The following is a 20,818-nucleotide window of genomic DNA, read 5'->3' as shown; positions in this document are numbered from 1 at the left end:
ACACAATGCGCTTAAACCAGCATAAAACATCAATGCACAACATATATAAGCATACCTCATATGCAGACGTATATACTCACCCCACATCACCATAACACTCATTCAATATTATCTCCAATTTCATGCAGTCAGAACCATGTAACTTTCACAGAACAAGATACAAATAAACACAGCTTGACGTAAAAGGATTTCTAACTACAACATTAAATAAAAACAAGTACAAAAATAAGTAGTGGAGATGTTTTACTCTTTCCACTGTACAAAACAAGTGTACAAAACAGATCTACCATTATCATTTGGTACAATTTTGTACACACACATTCACACAAACGTGTGCAAAAACACGCCCATGCACACAGATTCATAAAAAAATGTATCATTTATACAAAGGCAGCCTGAAGCAAACTAGAAAATTAATGTCATCAAAAAGTGCATCTGTTGGCCTTTACTATTTATAATATTTAAATCCACTCAAAGCCATTGGGCAAATTTCATGGAAGCCACAAGGGGCCATTATTTAGAAGTATCTGATATGTCAATGAGGCACACACAATATACATGTACAAAGGTTTAGGGTACAAATGGACAATACGGTAGTCAGCCAAAAACATCCCAATTCTTGGAAGAAGCACAGCAGGAACACGACAGCAAAAAATAGAAAGCATACACTCACATAAATTAATGGATGGTATATGAAAGAGGACACATGGAATGTAAGATTGCTACTTACAACAGTGAATAAAGAGAATTCATGTTCTTAAATATAAAGTCCACATAATTACTCTTCACATTTGGTCAAAACTATATATTAATGACCTTGACCTTTGAAGCTAAAAAATGTCATAAAATAAAAGGATTTTATTGAAACTGTTAAATTTGTGGAATGTAATTGTGTACTTAATATTTTCTACAATCAATAATACATTTACCTCTACAACATTTTTAGACAACTAATTTGGGATATGAAGATACACGCCTCTGCTTCTTCCTAGGGATATGATAAACAAGAAATTGAAGTAGAAAATACATAGATTTTGTGACAACAACACACCTATGTGAATTCACATTATCCATTATTAGTACTGCTGATTTGATATCCAGTTCTTCAATGGCCCTTTTCGGCCAATTGGGGAGGAAATTTAATAAATGAAATATTTTTAAAAGAGTGAAGAAATATTGACATGGACGGTCCTATGGTAATTAATCACACACTGCATCAGGATAAACTGAAGAATTTGCACAATTGTAACCACTGCAGAACTGGACAGATTAATCTTTGGCAAGTTTGCAACACCGAATGAGCTATTTGCAGTCAGCAAATACTCTACATCTTGTATTTCACAATATGCACACCACCTTGTATTGATTATATTCACACATACCACTGTCCACATTCACCCGTGCATAGGCACACTCTTGGATGAACACTGAGCCAGAACATGTAACTCATAACTTAAGACACCCCATTCTTACTTAACAAACAAGTCATTAAACTAAATAGGATTTCATTAACAAAACATCAAGGTCTCAGAACATAACAAAAAACTAGAAACTAGCAGTACAGTTTCTCATAAACATTCAGTGGGTCAAAGACAAACTCATTAAAACCTGAAACATGCCTTCACCATAAGGGCATCTTTGGTGCTCAAATGAAAAGACAAAAGATATCTCTGACTAGTCAAATGCTGTTTTAATTAACTCAAAGACTCCTTCAGCAGGGTGTTAATACACTGCTCAAAAAAATATATACTGCAAAGCAGTTGAGGTGCTTTGGACTTCTTTGACTGAAATGGTTGCCATCTGTAAGCTTACAGCATATACTTTCAAACAAAATGACAAACCATATTGACTAGCAAATATAAACATATCACAAATTACAACCCGAAAAATGAATGACTTTAATAAATTGCCATTTATAAATTACTGGGTTTTGAACACACAGAATAATAAAACCATAAAGCTATTTCATCACCCTTTTCTAGTCAAAATCGCCTCATGCTATTTAAAAAGGCACAATCTGACCAAGTAAAAATCACCCAGAGTATAAAAAAATGAAAGAGCAAGTAACAAAAACAATTTAAGCACCTCTTGCTCCAAATATTTAACTGTATCTGGGGTCCCATCAGCTAATTTAACATATAAATAAAAAACTCAAATTGTAGTCAACAAATGATGATAAACACTAACACACAATTACTTTGCACATGAATTCCTGATGAAGTAAACATACACATAAACAAGACAATATTTGACTTTGGTTTTAATTAACCTAATATTCTTCATGTCACCCCCCTCATCATAAGCCCCACCTGTAATTGATTATACAAGATAATTTTGTAAAGCACTATGTTTCCAGGCACAGGAGGCACTCCTTTGAAAGAGCCAAGAAAATTCACTTCCTGGCTCGCAATTCTACAATACAAGTATCACACCTCCACTGGAAAAATGACACCACTTAAGAGTAAACTTCTATTATTGTACAACAGGGAATCAAAAGAGTAATTGGAATTGTTTTCTCAATCTGTACAGTGTTATAAACTAAGTTGCAGTCATGGATATTTTTATATTAAAATAATGCTCCCTATTCTGGTTTAACTCATCCTTCATTTTTGTATATGATCTCCTGTGAAGTGACAATTTTTAGTTGTGTCACTTTTCCAGCCAAGATGCAATATATCCCTTGTTTAAACTATCAACTCTACCCTCGAGGAATGCTATTCAATTTACCACACTTAATTTCTATTTCTTGTGGATGGATGAATTTTGAGCAAAATTGCAGGAAGATGTGATTGCTATACCTTTGGAGACATGGTATGTGTGATTCGATGTCTGGCATTTCTAAATAACCATAATTATTATCAATCAATTTCTAACATTTTATGTAAGCTCTTTCATGGCTGCTATATGTTTGTCAAAAAAAATAGTAATTTGTTCACAGAAGGCAAATCCAGTACTGGCAACATGGTGCTCACATATAAATTGGCATGCATATGAAAATGTATCGCATTAAATGCAAATATTCCAAATTCCAATCGGTGAAACAAAAAAATACATTATCTTATTTATTTCTAAACCTACTGTTTAAATGTCTTAGTTCTGAATGCGGAACACGTACCGATAATACAACAGCAAATTATTCATTGGATGCACCCTGTAAGGATAATAATGCTCTTCCTGTAAAAAGGCATTTTTGTGTGCATAGTCTATGGCACCACTTGACTCAATATTCTACCCATTACTTAGCATCATGAATTCACCATTACCTTCTTAGGTGCTTCTTCTTATATGCCTATAAAGATGATAGCATACACCCATTACACCAAATAAAATTTCCATTAATAGGGTCAGGTATTTACCATTCATCATGATGCAAGACATCTTTGGTGCAGCAGTCATTCTGCCATGCTTAACTAAAATTAGCCATGGATTACAATTCTTGGAATGTAACATACTTAATTTAATAGTAACAATTAAGTACACAATATGACAGCTTGCATTAAGGTTTCAAACTTGTAGTAGGCCCCAACTATGTTTAGCAATTCCATGTACTCCCTTTTCTTGGTTTCTTTACCAACAACCACTTTCACATCATTACAAATGCCTCTGAACAATTGAGGTAAACAACAGCACCAAAGGAACCAAAATTTTAATAGAGACACAAGCTCACACTTTTAACAAAATACTACATTCTCTCGGTCAAACCTCTGGATAACCAGAAAAATATGTGTATGCACTTGAAATATAATTAGGACACTTTTATTAGAAAAATTAATGAGTCCCATCAGAATCCCAAAATCCATATATTTACCAACATTCTTTGAATGATGTGGTCCCTATTATTTTAAATGTACTCCTACCCAATCTGGTCAGCTCTACCTTAAACTTATCCTACCATTATTCCGACAATGGCTGGGCAAATAAGCTCTTCGGCTTTCTACAGACAACGGCGGAGACGAACAAGGGATCTGTAATGCAGAGGCTAGGATTAAGGGCAGCTTAAAGACTGAAGGGTTTTCATGTGTGCGCCAATGGGACGGAGAGGTGGTGAGCTTGGGAGCAGGATGCTCTTGCCAAGTGTAATTATCCGACAAGGGCTAACTCATTTTGAGCCTTTTGTGGTGATGAAGATGATGGCTTGATGCTGAGCCATGCTCTCCTCCAGATTGAACTTGACTTAGCAATGGATTGCTACCCATTGACGCAGAATTCAAGCCCACCACTTTTCCTTCTAACAAACCAGCAGGTATGTGGTTGCTGTGATGTATAGAGGAATTCCCACCACCATTGCATGGTACTACTCCATAGCTGCTGTGTATAATGGCAACTTTCTCATCTTGAATGGACGGAACAGATTTCTAAATGAAATGAGAAGTATACAAGTGAATTCTATTAACACAAAATCATACAAAATGGAAGTACAAACATTACCCAAAATCACCAACAAAGGATTATAACTGCATTTTCAAACTAAGAACTGCTAGTTGATGTGCATGCCAATACCTGTACATACAACCGTTATTGGCATTAGTAAATTACTGTTTTGACAGGTTACTTTTATCTAAATATGTTACAAAAGGGCAAAACAAATAATTATCTCAATAATATTGTCATGAGATCTTAGTAATTCAAGTTCCATCTTGTAGTCCCAATTGTTACAAAACTATAAATACATGATATGTATTGAAAAAATCATAATTAAAAATCAAACAACAAAATTTGCAACATCCAATACAGTTGGGTGTATTTACAGATGAGAAATGCATGTATTAGTCCACACTTATTTCACTTAGGAAGTTATGAGTAATGGGATATTATTTAAGCATCTATGATAAAAGTAAGACAGCAGGAGAGGACTAAAAAATAAAAGCTTCCAAACTATCACTACCAAGGAAATTGCTACGTCTTCTTATTACTTCGTTTGGATAAAAATGTCTGGCAATGTGGCTTTAAACTTGAAAAGAGCCAATGTTTCATTATTCAAATCATAATTGCATCGATAAATACATGAAAAAGTCAATTTATACAACTGTTCAATTAACAGGGTTTTTTCAAAATTTATTTTTCTAATGATTAATTATTAGCAAGTGTGTATACAGCTTGCCTCTTTGAGCCGATAAAGTAGAAGTGTATCACTTGATGTAAAATGGCACATCAAAAGAATAACATGATTAGTTATCTTCATGGGAATTCCTCAAGCAGATACACACTAAAACTACATTCAAGCAAACCTGATAGTCATATTGGTATACACATTCAGGTCTTTTATAATAATGAGCAAGTATTGTAGAACTTTGGCCAGGACTATTTCCAAATTAGTTAACAGCAAAAACCATTAATCTGATTATGCTTTAGATCATACTAGTATTAATGGTTCATCTTAAAACATCTTTACTGGGTTTTTAAATGCTAATGGCTATTCAAATGATAATGAATGGCAGTGCATGCAATAATTTATATCCAGAATATTCATTAAAAACTAAGTATCAACAAAAATAAAAGCAAAAACAAAGTTTTTACAAAAATGTTGAAATTTATGGCTAGGGTTGACCAACAATTGTATGTAAATATATGTTTTGTACGTGAATAAATTAATGAAATAGCTGGGTACACTACATTGTCAAAACTAACTAAATTGCAATTCAAGCAATACACTGGATTAAACTCATCAATTATCAACTGAGATTTCTTTCAAAAAATACAACTGAAAATCATTCTGGCGAGTTATTTCTTAAGTTGAATCTTTATACTATGTAAAAATTGATTTCACAATTACAAAAGGCTGACTCCAGACTTTATGTGCGGTTTAAAAGTACATATCTTGGAACACTTAAACTTGGTTTATGATAGATTGTTTTTGAAACAGTGAACAAAAGAGAAAATTTCTTCAATTGTGACATTTAACTTATGGTCACTTAAAATTATTTTTAAAATGCCTTTGGGTCACACCATGCAACTTCAAACTCCATTTAACTCTTGAACCTTTGGGTTTTGATGAAAATTGTAAGACAAGTTGGCCTTTTTGAAATAATATCTAATTTGGAACGTTTTGTAATTTCTGTAAACATATCCAAATAACAGCCATTTTCCAGTTTAGTCGATTTCAAAACACACTGAAATCTCAATATCTTATACCTCATGGTACAATCAGTGTAAAAAGACATTTGATCATCTATTTCACACTCAATTCATTGCAAAACTTATTTATGGACACCAAATGGTTTTTAAACCAATTATTGTTTAAACATATTAATGTTAAATTTTAAATGCTCAAACTATTAAAGCCCCTCAAATTTCTTCTCTTTTCTATAGTATTATACTTCATAATAAATATACAGTACATTATACATTCGGAAAAGTGTTTTCAAATGAAGAAAAAACTTTTTTCCGATAGCGATTTATTGATACCAATTTACAGAGAAATTTCTGATTCCCCTTGTTATCATTATTTTTGTTCGGAGCTCACTTTACTTAAAAAGAGTTCGGTTAAATAGCTAACATTATGAATGACAAACTTGGTGCATATTTTACATGAAAAATAAAGTCTAGTTCCTCTTCTTCGAAATCCACACATTATTACCAGGGTAACTACCGTAAAGTTTGAAGGTTCCATGCTACTTCCACAAAACAAACACATGAAAGCAGCATGGAGCCATCATCTGAAAGACATCACAGAAGCCTTAAGATTATTACCTCTAAGTTTAATGTAAAACATCCCATAAGTTTGCCTTCATAACAGATTTCATGATTTTTTCCTAACTCAACTACTTGACTGAAATCATTTATAACAAAACTTGTGTGCCAAACAAAAATAATGGAAACCAGGGAAATAAGAAATTTCTCTGGAAATTGGTATCTATGAATCACTGCCACAAAAAAATTTAATATTTTTCTCAATTTAAAAACAACCTTAAAGTATGCACTTTGCAACCAATGCACTTTAAATCATATTACATAATGCACAAAAGTGAGCAAAATGAAAGATACCACTTAAGTACAAACATTTAAAACTAACATTAACATGTTTAAACACAAAACTTATAGCCACCATGATTAAATTTGGCATAATGTTTAGAATTGACATTGCAGTAATGAGATCACTGATCGAGAGGAATATAAAATATAATTAGGAAGTATTTGCCTGTTTCGTAGATTTCGAAAAAGTGTTTGATAGAGTGTATTGGGAAAAACTAATGAGTATATTGCAGGGGCTAACGTACTGGCTTCCCACCATGAGGGCGCGGGTTCAAATCCCGGCGGTGTTGAATATTTTTCAGAGGTATCTCGATCCCTACTTGAGGTGCTTTGTGGAGGGCACTTTGAGTGAGTACGCCGTCCGTCGGATGGGACGTTAAACTGCGGACCCCTTGGCGCCTTTCGTTAAGAGTAGGCTAATGCCGACGCCGGGTTTCTCTCCACCCTTCATCCTTTCCTATCCATCCCCTATGGCGCAAATGACCTTAGCTGTCGGTCGCCTCCCCTCAAAACTACTACTATGAGTATATTGCAGAAAATAGAAATAGGTTGGAGGGATAGGAGGCTAATGCACAACCTGTACATGTCTCAGACTGCTCAGGAACGAGTGGGGAATGGGGAGTTTGGATGTGCAGTGTTAGGAAGAGGTGTAAGGCAGGGTTGCCCATTATCACCATTGCTGTTCAACCTGTATGTGGAGGAAATGATTAAAGAGGCATGGGAAGATCTGGAGGTAGGAATGAAAGTGGGCGGGGAATTTGTAAAATCAGTTAGGTTTGCTGATGACCAAGCTTTAGTTTGTCAGTCAGCTAAGGGAGCGCAAGCATTGCTGAGTGAATTGGAAATTCAGTGCAACAGGTATGGGATGAGAATCAACATTAACAAAACAAAGGTTATACGATTTTCTAGAAAGAAAAAGGCTAAGCTAAACATTAAAATACAAGGGCAAAAACTAGAGCAGGAAAAACAGTTTACGTATCTCGGAAGTGTTTTGGACCAACATGGTCAAAGTAGTAGGGACGTGAGGAGAAGAATTGTGCTCAGCAAGGAGGCTTTCACCAGGAGGAGGGAGTGGATGACAGGGACGTTGACTACGAATATTAAGAAAAGACTCATAAAAACTTTGATATGGAGCGTAGCTATATACAACACAGAAACGCGGTAACTGAAGCAGGATGATAGAAGTAGATTGGAGGCTTTTGAAACATGGGTGTGGAGAAGAATGGAGAAGATGAAATGGACTGAGAAGAAAACAAATGAAGAAGTACTTGGTATGGTGGGCAAAAGAAGGGGTTGGTTGGGAGAAATCCTTTGGAGGCAGGAAAAATGGATGAAGGGGGTGTTGATCGGTAGTGGGATGTTGAAGACTGTAATAGAGGCGAGAATGCTAGGCAAGGGAGGAAGGGGCAGGAACACGATAGGGATGTTGGACGGGATGAAGGGAGGAAGGAAGTACTAAGAGGCACCTCATGTAGACTAGGTTGCTGGATTGTTTTGTTAGGAGTCACAAAATATTTATTTGGTAGTTTTGTCCATCCAAAAACTTACCTTAACTGGTAGATTACCTAATAATAATAATGTTTAGAATGAAGAAGAGCCTGCCTGTTCACTTGCTTGCTTACCCTCAGTTATATGGTAATAAATAAGTCTGCCAGAGTAAAAAGTTCTTTGAAAGTAATGGCTACTTTTAGGCTAATTTTTTTTACTTTTGCAAAACCCTTCAAATTAGGTTATTTCTCAAAAAGGCCACCTGTCCTGTGATTTTCATCAAAATCTTAGAGTTAATGGGTCATCTCAAGTTCGAAGGGGCATGGAATGACACCTTCATATTTTTGACAACCATCCATTCCTTTATTAAACATAGAAGAAAAAATGCTTCCTTAGGCAGAGCGCACAGGGCAGCATCACAAAACAATATTCATAACTAATGAAAATTGCCCTCTCCATGCCAATTAATAAGAATTTACTTCCAAAATGCCTTATTCCCTCAAAGGGCTTGTATGAAGCATCCAAACAAATTACAGTTTTGACCACTACAATATTTACTATGTCTACGCTCAAAAGACCTTCAGCCTTCCAATTTAATTAGTTCACCATAATTTTTAAAAGTTCTTTAAAATACTGATAGATTGACCAATACTACCTTCATGCTTACAGGGTAGAAATATTTGTTTGACATTGGATGAACTTGATATTCGGCACCACTTGCAAGGATTTCCATAGATTTTTTTACAGTTAACTTTTCATGACACATCACTGCTGGTTTAGCCCAAGCCTAGAACAACTTACTTGATTAAATTTGTCCGGTAGTTTAGTGCATAGTGTTACTTAAAACTCATTTGTCATTTATAGCTATCAAAACCACAATCACAACTGAGTAAAACTCTTTGAAAAAATCATAATGCTGCTGATACATACCTCTCCCATTACTGCAATAGGAGTCTCTCCAGTAGCATTTGCAACCTGATGCTCAATAAGGTAAAACATGTACTCATCATATAAAAGACGAATTAGATGAAATGACCCAAAACTTGCTGCACTTCTTAGGGTAAGATCACGGATGACCATTGAGCTGAAAATAAACATGCCATAAACATTTTTAAACAGAAAAAACTAAACATAGTAACATACATGACAAGATATATGAGAAGAATACCTGTAGAATGACCACTTAAGGAGAAACTGGCGAGCAGCCTTAGCAAAGTTGGCCTTTCCTTCATAAGGCTTCAGGACTTGGGCAACAACACCTTTCAACCATGCTGCCCATTGCTCCAAAGAATTCTGCGCCTCTAGTGTTACCTTGAAATCAGCTTCCAAGCGCTGAACAACACCATCTTCACATTGACACACCCAAGAAGCCTTTGAAGACATGAAAATAATATCATGAGACAAAATAATGTAGAATGGCTGCATTCCTAATTAGACAGATAATATCTTGGATAAGAATGAGGCCATGTACATAACAGCAGGAATACAAAATAAACACAGTCACAATTTTAACTATTTCATTAGGTTGATTTATTCTAAAAACTGGTTCACATGTTTAAATGTGAAGGCCCTACTTATGGAATTTCAACAAGTCACACGTTTGGTGTATGACAAACCACAAATGAGACCTACTACTAATAACAAGGAGAAACCACACAGAAGGATTAAGAGACATTAACTGTTCACTTACAGATTCAGATATAACTCACAAATGTTTATCCATCACTAGATAATATCTTTTATTCTGATGTAAGATCACTGGAGTGAAATATTTATGGGTAGGACCTTTAGATGAAAGTATTTACATTATCGGAAAAGGGGGAGTTTGAAATGTCGCTGGGGAACTTAACATCGTTAAAATATTCTATGAGCTTTATTTTCAACAATTCCAAAGTATATTTCAGCAAGTTGAATGCAACAAATGTACAGCACAATACTACAAACAGTCAATGGGCCACTCAATTATGCACATATGTGGCACCGACATAAATCCTCATGTTGACATAAGGCTTTGTTTGGCATACATAATCGGTATATCAATATTGTTTCAGTTGATTACTCCAAGATTAGAGAGTTAAAAGAGAGACCCCATGCTACATTTAGGAAATCAAATAAATGGTATTGGCTTCCATAAGCCATATTTAGAACTAATCTCCCCTTAATGTCATTTAATATAATTTTTTGATTTTTTCACACTTCATACAATGCAGCAAAACAAGGTTTACACAGCATTGAGTTATTAACCAACAGTCAAACAGTAGCCAAGTAGCCAAAAGTAATTTTAGTCACTTAGCCAACCTATTTTAAATTTTGGGTTGTGTTATAAGTGACCTTCAGCAAAGCTCATGATATGTATGCCATTATTTGGATGTTCCAATTTAGGGAGTTCTTAGTAAATTTCTAATATCTAGTTTATGTAGTTGAAGTAGCAAACCAGACATTATGAATTAAGGCATTCATTTCTATGAAAATTTTATTTTCTGATTCATGAGGGCTACATCTCAATCACATTATTTCTATTCAGTGGCATTGAAACTTAAAAATTAATCATACCTGCTCTTGTACATTGTGAAAATCGACACGGTTGAGATCAGCAAGCATTTGACTTATTTGGGCTGAATTCTGTAACACTGCTCTAGCTGCTTGAGCCAAGTGATTGAGGGAAGTGTAGCGACGTAGTGTCTGAGCAAAGGCACTCACTGCTGACACCTATGAGGAGAAAATTAAAACAAAAATTTCACCTGGAAGTGTCTGTCTACACTTTTCATTGAAACTACGCTCAAATGCAAATATACTAAAACTTACTTTCAATTGCACCATTTCATCAGGACAGTCATTCATTGCTGAGGTAAGCCATCCTTCCAAACCCTTTGCAAAATTGCGAATAGCTTGAGTTAGGGAACCTAATGATTTAAGAAAAATAACATTTAAATCACAAAGATTGCTAGTTGTGCATCGAATGCTACTTTTACATTAAATTACCTATGAAAAATAATAACATGTTAAACAGTTCAGTGATTTTTCTGAACAACATTTTACAAAAATAAACAAAGAGCCTGAGCAAATCCAAAAAAGAATTTAAAATATGATACTACACTAGACAAATACCTTGTTTAAGTTTTTTACTTCCTTATTACAACCTTTCTAATGTTATAAATTATTTTGTTTAATCATAGATATATTGATTACAAAAAAAACTTGCTTACATATTTTTTATGTAAGCAAGTACTTAATTAATAATAAAATTTCAAACATAATATCAAATTAACATATTTTATCCATACGGCTAATAAAAACGGTCAATATTAATTAGCACATTAGTCATTATAAAATTATGAATACATTACAGGCCATACATTAGGAAGAAATGGCTGAAAATGACCCACCATAGTCTAAATACCAGAAGTTCCTTGTAACACCTACATAATTTCCAGTGACAGTTCCACATATAAAATAATAATTATTGAAAACTGATTCTAAGTTTAATCGCAGAGATATGGTGATAGTCCTGTGCCATGACTTCACTTTCTACCAAGAACCTATATAAGGCCAAAGAGGCACTATCTTTAATTAGAAATATTAGAACTTTTAACAATTAAAATGAAGATTTTTTAAACCACATTTCAGAAAGATAATAATCTGAGGTCTAACTCAAAATAATAACCCAAAAAAATAATTCACACAATTACAATCTAATACCACGACTGTTATAAAACAGCAGCATTAAAATTCCACACTAAGGCTTTATTTGATTTGGAAAGCATTATTTTCTAGAGATTACTTGGGTGCACTTTTACAACTGGGTAATTTTAATTATATCTCTAGCTTAAATAACCCTTTAATTAGGAAAGTTACTGCCAACCTGGGAGATGTGACCTACCTTTGTAAGTTTCACAGATTGTATAGGACATGAAGTTGAATATCATATATTACACGCAAGGGATTAATTTAGCTATTCTGCTATAGATAAAGTTTTGAGGCATTAAATATGGAAGATTAGTGATTGCTGTATACATATTAAATAACAATAAAAGCATCAATGTCAAATTCTAAAGACAATTCATAAAAAAATAGGCTATGAACCTTGCACCAATCATTTAAATATTTAATAATGATATCATAAATGAGGTATCTATGCACATGCATTTTATAAGGCATGAAAACCATATACAACAGACTTCATTTTTTATTCATCGTGAAACGGAGACTTGAAATGCAACTGACACTGAATTTTAATGAGATTACATTAGTCACCCAAATTTGCACCAATGGCAGATTCTTTTGATACTGCATGCAACCTATTTTCAGCTATGACATCAAAAATCATTATCCAATAAATAATATAAAGTTTTTTAAACTAATTTTTTAAAAGAGCATCACACAATGAAAGCATTTCATCTTGGATTTTAACCTATATGAATTAGATATTTTCTCATTAGAGTACTAAATGCTTTTGTTTAGAACGTACATCAGGAAGGATAATTATAGAAAAATATGGCTATTCACACAACTATTATTCACTTTTTAACTGACTTAAAGGATACACATGTAGTTGCACCTGGGCTACCTATGAAAGTAGCACTACAAGGAAATCATGCAAGTTTTTAATGATATACTCACTTGGAATAGGCCTCAAGACGTCAGGAATAAGGACTTCGACTAGATTTTGATAAAAGTGATAGTCTACACGGCGTACAAAATCTTGAACAGGTGGACATTTACAAAGAAGATAGAGCTTTGTCCTATAAATTAGAATCACATAGTTAAAACCATAAAATATTTAATCATACCACATTTAAAACAAGATTACTTTGCAGACAATCAGTAGTCTTACTTGGAAAGATATTTTTCTTCTTCACACTCGTCTCCATTGTTGTTGTCCTGACTCCTCCAAAATTCACGCCATAAACTTTCCACAGTATTGAACTCTAAATTAATAACTGCATCCAAGAATGCCTAAAAATAAATGTATTTCAAGATATGAGAGAGAAAGAAATGGAAGAATTTTAATAGAATTAGGAAGAAGGGAGAACAAAGAGTTGAATAACAAACTAAGGCAGGAAACTATTCAGTGAGAGATGCATGGAGGAGGGTGCAGTGCAAGAAACGGCAAGTTTACAAAGGACGGGCAAAATTGGTGCACTGAACAGGAAGATGAAAGCACTATCCAGAATTAGAAAGGTAAAAACTGCCCACCCTATTTCAGATAAAGCACAAAAATTATTAATTGGCACATGAAGTATTCAGGATATATGGAAAGAATCCCTACACGTTCAATATGGTAAGAATATTAGGCCTGAAACTTTAGCTACTAAGAAAAATGACACGATAACGATAGCTAGGGTGCAGACACACTTGACACAGACAGAAGAGGCATTGAGGGGACGGAGATCAAATAAGACCATGGGGATCTATAACATCTCAGCAAACCTACCTAAGGGCCTAGAAAACATGGTAGGAAGAGTTTATACAACTTAATGCATGGCATTAATTCAGGGGGAAATAGGCTGGAAGATATAACCAGATTACATTTATTTCCCATTCCAAAAAAGGGAAAGAGTTGAGACGACTATAGAAGAATATGCTTGATTTCACATGGAGCTAAGATGCTCCATAGGATCATCAATACGAGGGCGGTTCAATAAATACCCGTGTTTGACAACAAAGGGCATTCCTGAGAGAAGTTTATGTTATCATCGTATGCTGCCATCTATCAAACATCCGTGAAACAAATTTCAGACGGATTTATAGGTTAGTTTGGATTTGGCAGCCATTCGAGTGAGACATGTTTCGTGATTTTCGCTAAGATGGAAAAAGAGCAGTATCGTTCGGTAATTCGCTTTTTGTTTTTGGATTGGAAGAAATGCGAGGAGATAAAATCAAAGTTGGATGCTGTTTATGGGGACACTTCACCATCTATGACCACAGTTAGATATTAGTTCAACGAATTTAAACGTGGGCGAACATCTGTTTTTGATGAGGAGCGACCAGGACGCCCGGCAGACGTGGTTACTGAGGAATTCATTCAAGAAGTAGTAGTAGCTTTTAGGGGAGGCGACTGACAACTGAGGTCATTTGTGCCATTAGGGATGGATAGGAAAGGATTAAGGGTGGAGAGAAACCCGGCGTCAGCAATAGCCTACTCTCTACGAAAGGTGCCAAGGGGTCCGCAGTTTAACGTCCCATCCGACGGATGGCGTACTCAGTCAAAGTGCCCTCCACAAAGCACCTCAAGTAGGGATCGAGATACCTCTGAAAAATATTCAACACCGCCGGGATTTGAACCCGCGCCCTCTGGGTGGGAAGCCAGTACATTAGCCCCCGCACCATCTTGATCCCCATTCATTCAAGAAGTCCACGCCATGATTCTCGCTGATCGACGAACGAAAGTGCACGAAGTAGCAGAAGCCGTGGGTGCGTTGACGAGAACTGCAATTAATATTTTACATGATAAGTTGGCGATGAAAAAATTGTCAGCCCGATGGGTGCTGCGATTGCTCACAGTGGACAACAAGCTGATCCAGCTGTCAACTTCATGAACTGCATGAACTACGTTATGAATTGCTGCCGCACCCCCGTATTCACCCAATCTGGCTTCCTCCGACTTTTTCTTATTTACTAACATGAAGAAATGGCTCAGGAAAAAAATTTAGCTCAAACGAGGAAGTTATTGCCGAGACAGAGGCGTATTTTGGAGAGTTCGACAAATCCTATTTTTTGGAGGTTCGACAAATCCTATTTTTTGGAGGGGTTAAAAAAATGGCCGGAAGGTTGGGAGAAGTGTATCGTTCAAAAAGGGGACTCAGTTGAAAAATAAAAAAAATGTTTTTGAAAAAATGGTTTCTTCATTTCTAACACGGGTACTTATTGAATTGCCCACGGAAGAGGATAAAGAGGAGGGTAAATGACTAGTTAGGGTTCAGGAATGTGAGAGGCACACACGAGGTCATAGAAGTATTGAAGCAACTACTAGAGATAAACACACATGGATCGTTCAGTACTCTTAGAAAATTCAAAGGATGGCGTATTGAGAAAGGCTTACTTTCAGTAAGCTTCATCTCTCATTAGACTGCTGTTAAAGTTGCAGCTGCATCCATCACATGGTTTCATTTTGGTAGTCAATTGATGCAACAAACTTTTGTTTATTCAGCAATATGACTTTGGTGCAGTGATTAAACAAACATTTAAAAGGCCTAACACCGCAGGAGACCAAAGCCGAGTTGGATGAAGTTCATGACACATCTGCTCCTGTGTTTGCGACTGTTTATTGGGTAAATGGGTTTTTAACACAATCATACATCTAAAAATGACGGACATCGTTTGGAATGCCCAGTGGAAGTGACTTCCTCTGAAAAAATTGACATCCATGACATGGGTTTGAGTGATTTATGAATCAAAGTTTGTAAAATAGTGAAGGCCACAGGGATATCACAAGGTACAGTGTTTTCAATTTTGCACAAAAATTTGGTGTGAAAAAAATCTCTGCAAGAATTATGCCACATTTGCTGTCAGGGAATAAATGCAACATTGTGGTCGATATGGAGGGTAGTTCGGTGCTTTTCTTTTGAAACCCTGAAGAGTTTCTGCATCAACACATACGTAAATGTGGATGATACACGTAGACACCACTACACTCCAGGGGCAAAGGAACAGTCGAAACAGAGGGGGAAAACAGTTTCTAAAGGCGATCTTGCTCTGAAAAAGGCAAAGATTGTGGAATTGACTGATAATGTGATGACCACGGTTATTTGGAATGCACGAGGAATTACCTTATCATTAAGGAGCAAAGAGACCAAGAAAAACCATCCTCATTTGAGAAAGAAAAAAATTCTCTCCCATTAAGACAATGCACAGGTTCACACCTGCACAGTTTCAAGGGTGAAAATTATGGAATTAAAAGTCGAATTATTATGACATTTTACATACAAGAAGAATGTAAAAATTAAAATGGATAATGGATGGAGAGTAGAATAAATACAAAGGTAATAGGCATATTTAGGGAAGAGAGAGGATTCAGAAATTTGTAGGAAGTTGGTAGAATTCAAAAGGAGGCAGGAAAGGGGATGCAGAGGATTTTTGAAAGGGAATGGAATGTTGATGACTGTGATAGAGACGAGAACCAATGGGTATGAGGACAGGGAGAGGAATAGGCATGTTGGATGGAAGGAAGGAATTATGCAAAATTGAAGAGCAATTGATTATAGTCCGGGATGTCGAGAGTGTCTCGTTACACACGTCAAAAAGGAAAAATTTAAGACTTGATATTTTTTCTATACCATTTCTCCCATAGGCATTTTAATGGTTTTAAAATTGGCAAAATTCTCAAATTATTACCTCACAATGTTCTCGATAAATGCTTCGGAGGGTATCCACATCCTCTAGATTGACATCTTCTGGCAAAGGTAATCCAGCAAACACGATCTCAGGGAAATCAGGAATAGCATTCGAAGAATCTCCTAAGAATTGATTATGCTAAAAAAAATAAAATCATAGAATGTACAATTAATATATTAAATAAAATTTAATTCTGAGGAGTGCTAAAAAATTGCACAAAGAATTTAAAATGTAGTTCTTATGCCATTACAATGACCCATTTAGTACCTACCTGAGGAGAGGCAGAGCTTGACAAATTTGATCCTGGGTTACTACAGCTGCCTTGATCATACTGAGTGCTGTCACCACTGGTCTTTGACATGGATGAGAGAGATTTATAGCGTTTCTGAGATGCCTGGGTATTAACCCCACCTTGGGAATTCCCACCTTGCATTTGACGTGGACCCACAGCAATTGTTGTACCATCCTCAGATAATTGGTTCAAAGATGAATTTGGTTTCACTCTAATACCATAGTAATGGTATTTTGAATTGCCTCTGGGGGATTAAAATGAACAAATTTGAGAAGAATAAACATCATTAACAGGAAATAACAGAATTAACCAACAGTCAAAATTATGTTGGTGAATGAATTTCACATAAAAACAAACATCTTATTTCCTCTAATTCGTAGGGTTTTTGCAGGTTTGTCACACCCCCCTTCTCTTTGTAGGTGTTTTCCTGCATGGGCTTTTACTAGGTGAGCTCTCCTTAGCTTTTCTCACAATCCTCATTCTTTGCTTATACTTTCCCAAATTTATTATTCTCTTTTTCAACACTGTCATTTACTTTCAGTATGTGTGTATGTGTAGGTGTATACTTAACTTATATATGTACATTTATGTACATATATAATGTTTTTCTTGAGTAAATTTATGAATAATGTATGTCTGTCTGTCTATATACATTTATGTGCATGCACATTATGATAAATTTTATGGCTAACATAAAATGTATACGATGAAGGGTTAAATGGAAGAAGGGACCATTTGGTCTCAATTTTGCCCAAATATATACATCTATTTATCAATCTAAATATCTCATTTTTCATTTCAAATCCCTTTCAGTCGACACATTGTCCATAAGTAAACAATGCTACTGTTACAGTTCTGAGTCAATGAAATTCCCTGTTTTTTCCAAGTCAAAAATAAATTATTCCACATGAAAATTCCAGTTAACTTATTTGAGCTGTGGAACTTTTAGAGGAACACTACAGTATAGCCAAAGGAGTGGAACTGAAAATCCAAAAGATGAAACATGTATGATCATTACTTGTTCAGTTATTCTGAAACCTTTTTTATCCAGGAAAATTTTTAGGATCCATTACCACACATTTCCACACACAAATACAAAATTTGCAACATGGATAATCCACGCATGGATAATCAAGAGTTTACTGAGTTTAAAAGGGTCCAAATGAAGGTTAAAAATGAAATTATTTCAGCAAAAACTGAGTTCAACAGGCACATTAAATAGTGCACAGCTCATTTTAAGTAACCACATACAAAAGTTCCACCAAACTTAAACTCCCTCTCTCTCTCACCATTTTTTTTCATTCTATGCAATCATGTGTTCCATGCTGAACAAAATGAATTATGTACAAGGTTGATTCAAAGAAAATGATATACACATTCAGAGAAACTGTGGGAAAAACATAACAGTTTCAGGTTTAACTTAGAGGAATTCCTTCATGATGAGGGTAAAAAAAGGAACTTAGCACTTCCACATTAAGATTTAATGCTTCACACGACCATGGTTTTGATACTGCGCATCACTCTCAGAGGTGACACTGCGGGAGATGCAATGACAGTAACTTTTAAAGGAGCCATCCCCTAATGCACCTGAATATGCAACAAATGTAAGGGGACACCTTGGTAGCTTAATTGGCTAATGCACTCAGCCAGACATCAGGGCACCTGGGCTTGAATCCCAGTCAAGATGAATGATATTTACACTTTTTGTTGCTTTACATAAAAATTGTGTAGGAACATGAATCATCTTAATCTTTTGTGGTATTGTGGATTGCAACACCCTGAAATGTGAATTCAAATGAATTGAATATTTAGTTTACTATTGATGGTACATTCCTAATTCTTATTCACTAGAAAGCTACTAAGAGACTTTTTTGCCGACGCTTGAAAATTTTGTGAAATTACAACATAGCATTATCATTAAATAAATTGTTTGCGTGCACAGCCACTGCATTGTTAGAGCGATGCTTCTCCAAATATGATGCAACAGTTTCCCATGACCTCCTCATCACATATAGCCTGCTCTTCTGGACTTAACAGTTCTTAAAGGCTTAATGGAGTTTCTGAATGGTAAACTAGTATGGGTTTAATTTTCAAATCGTGCCATTTGCATGGGCATAAAATAGCATTCTTCTCTGCTGTTATAAAGGCTCACTTCAGTATCTTTTCCTAGAAGAGACCAATTTTGTCACTATTTAAAACCTATTGCGGAAGGTAACCCTCAGCATCTACAAGCTTTTTGAAAACACCGATGAAATTCTCCACTACCTTTGTGCCGGAGCTTGCTGGTTCATCATGCCTCATGATGCTGTGGATACCGGTTCTTTTCTTAAACTTCTCGAATCACCCACAGCTTCCATCAAATACTTTTTGCCATAAATGATTTTGGTGTATTCTTAACAGAGTTGGCAAAAATCACTCATAACTTCTCACCAATGATATTCTCATTAATAGTGTTGCAATGCCATTACTTTTTGTTTATCCATGCGAGAAGCAACCTTTCAACATAGTAGAGAATATATAGTCATCACTTCGATACTCTTGTCTTCTCTTTGAAGCATCCAGCTCCTTAATCTTGTCCCTGTTCTTGAGGATAGTGCAAATCGTTGATGATGACTGATTGTATGTGTGTTAGATTGGTCATCCATAAATCTTGTTCTTGCTTTTCAATGACTTTACTCTTCATTTCTATTAATATTTTTGTCCTTTTATGGCTGTCTACTTTCAGCTTTTTCTTCGCGGACATTTTAAAAACTATTCACAAAATATTATTTAACTTTGAACAAAAAATTACAAATAATATACATGAACACAAGTTAGGAAAAATGTGTGATCACTAGAAACACTAAGATGCTAGAAGAAGAAGTGCTGAATACAAAGTGAATCAGCAGGCGCGCCATCATTCCAGAGTTTCCCTCTCCTTATCACTCATTATGAGTATTACTTGTAGGAGGTGCTTGTTAAGCCAGGTTCCACATTATCTCATACCCAGGGAATATGTTCCAACATACCTGTATGTGACTTCATAAGTCATTAATTTTACTTATTTATTGCTTGGAATCTGCTAAACCAATTAGTTTGTAAAATCAACCCAATCACATACAATTAAATTCTAAAAATAAACAATTTCTTACCTTGTACCAAGACGACGTGTACGCAGACCAAGGAAGACAGAGCGAATTAGTTTGCCAAATGATGCAGCATTAACAGGATCTAACTTATTTTCAGTGCAATGTCGAAGGTAATGATTATACAGAGTAGATCTTGGCAAGCTAACTCCCTCAGCAGTTTCATAATTTTCCAGTAACCATTGGACCTATGACCATTTAGTTAGAACATAATAAATCAAATATTAGTATGAATACAAATATGACCTCAAAGAGCTAAATTGATAGCTAAGGTGCACGTACATATATGTAAGGCAATGTCAATTCACATTCACTAATTGTAAATATGTACTTCATTTGGTTATTTCATGGTAGAGTGTAACTTCTAAATAACTAAAAAAATGTATAATGCAATAGAATCATCATTTAATGTGAGCTGTGAAAGCCTTATGCAAGAATTATAATAGGTTAAAGGTTATTTATACTCTGGAAGATTAGGAACAGTTAGCTTTTGCAGCTTTGCAGAAACTAAAAATGACTGACTGGTCCGCAAACTGACTCAAAATAAAATAAAAAATAAAATATCATGTCCATTTTTCTTAAAAAATAAGACTCTTCTCCAACATCC

At 35.3% G+C, this 20,818-nt stretch overlaps 1 protein-coding gene across 2 annotated transcripts in view; it reads right to left on the bottom strand.

Moving 5' to 3' along the window:
- Positions 1-258: 258 nt before the first annotated feature.
- Positions 259-20,818, bottom strand: part of Rfx (regulatory transcription factor Rfx) — a 92,260-nt gene continuing 71,700 nt past the window's right edge. For both annotated transcript variants that reach the window (XM_071587713.1, XM_071587714.1), the window contains 10 exons: positions 20,218-20,399; positions 17,066-17,330; positions 16,795-16,932; positions 13,295-13,416; positions 13,081-13,202; positions 11,266-11,363; positions 11,014-11,169; positions 9,629-9,831; positions 9,391-9,544; positions 259-4,355 (listed from right to left, as the gene is read on the bottom strand). In XM_071587713.1, coding sequence (XP_071443814.1) covers positions 4,095-4,355; positions 9,391-9,544; positions 9,629-9,831; positions 11,014-11,169; positions 11,266-11,363; positions 13,081-13,202; positions 13,295-13,416; positions 16,795-16,932; positions 17,066-17,330; positions 20,218-20,399 — 1,701 coding nt within the window. In that variant the 3' untranslated portion in view covers positions 259-4,094. The remainder of the gene's footprint in view (positions 4,356-9,390; positions 9,545-9,628; positions 9,832-11,013; positions 11,170-11,265; positions 11,364-13,080; positions 13,203-13,294; positions 13,417-16,794; positions 16,933-17,065; positions 17,331-20,217; positions 20,400-20,818) is intronic.

This window comes from Hetaerina americana, unplaced genomic scaffold (genome assembly GCF_022747635.1).
Source record: "Hetaerina americana unplaced genomic scaffold, ioHetAmer1.1.p SCAF_3, whole genome shotgun sequence".
Taxonomy (NCBI): domain Eukaryota; kingdom Metazoa; phylum Arthropoda; class Insecta; order Odonata; family Calopterygidae; genus Hetaerina; species Hetaerina americana.
Note: the sequence above shows the minus strand (reverse complement) of the source record. Positions and strands in the feature narration are given on the sequence as shown.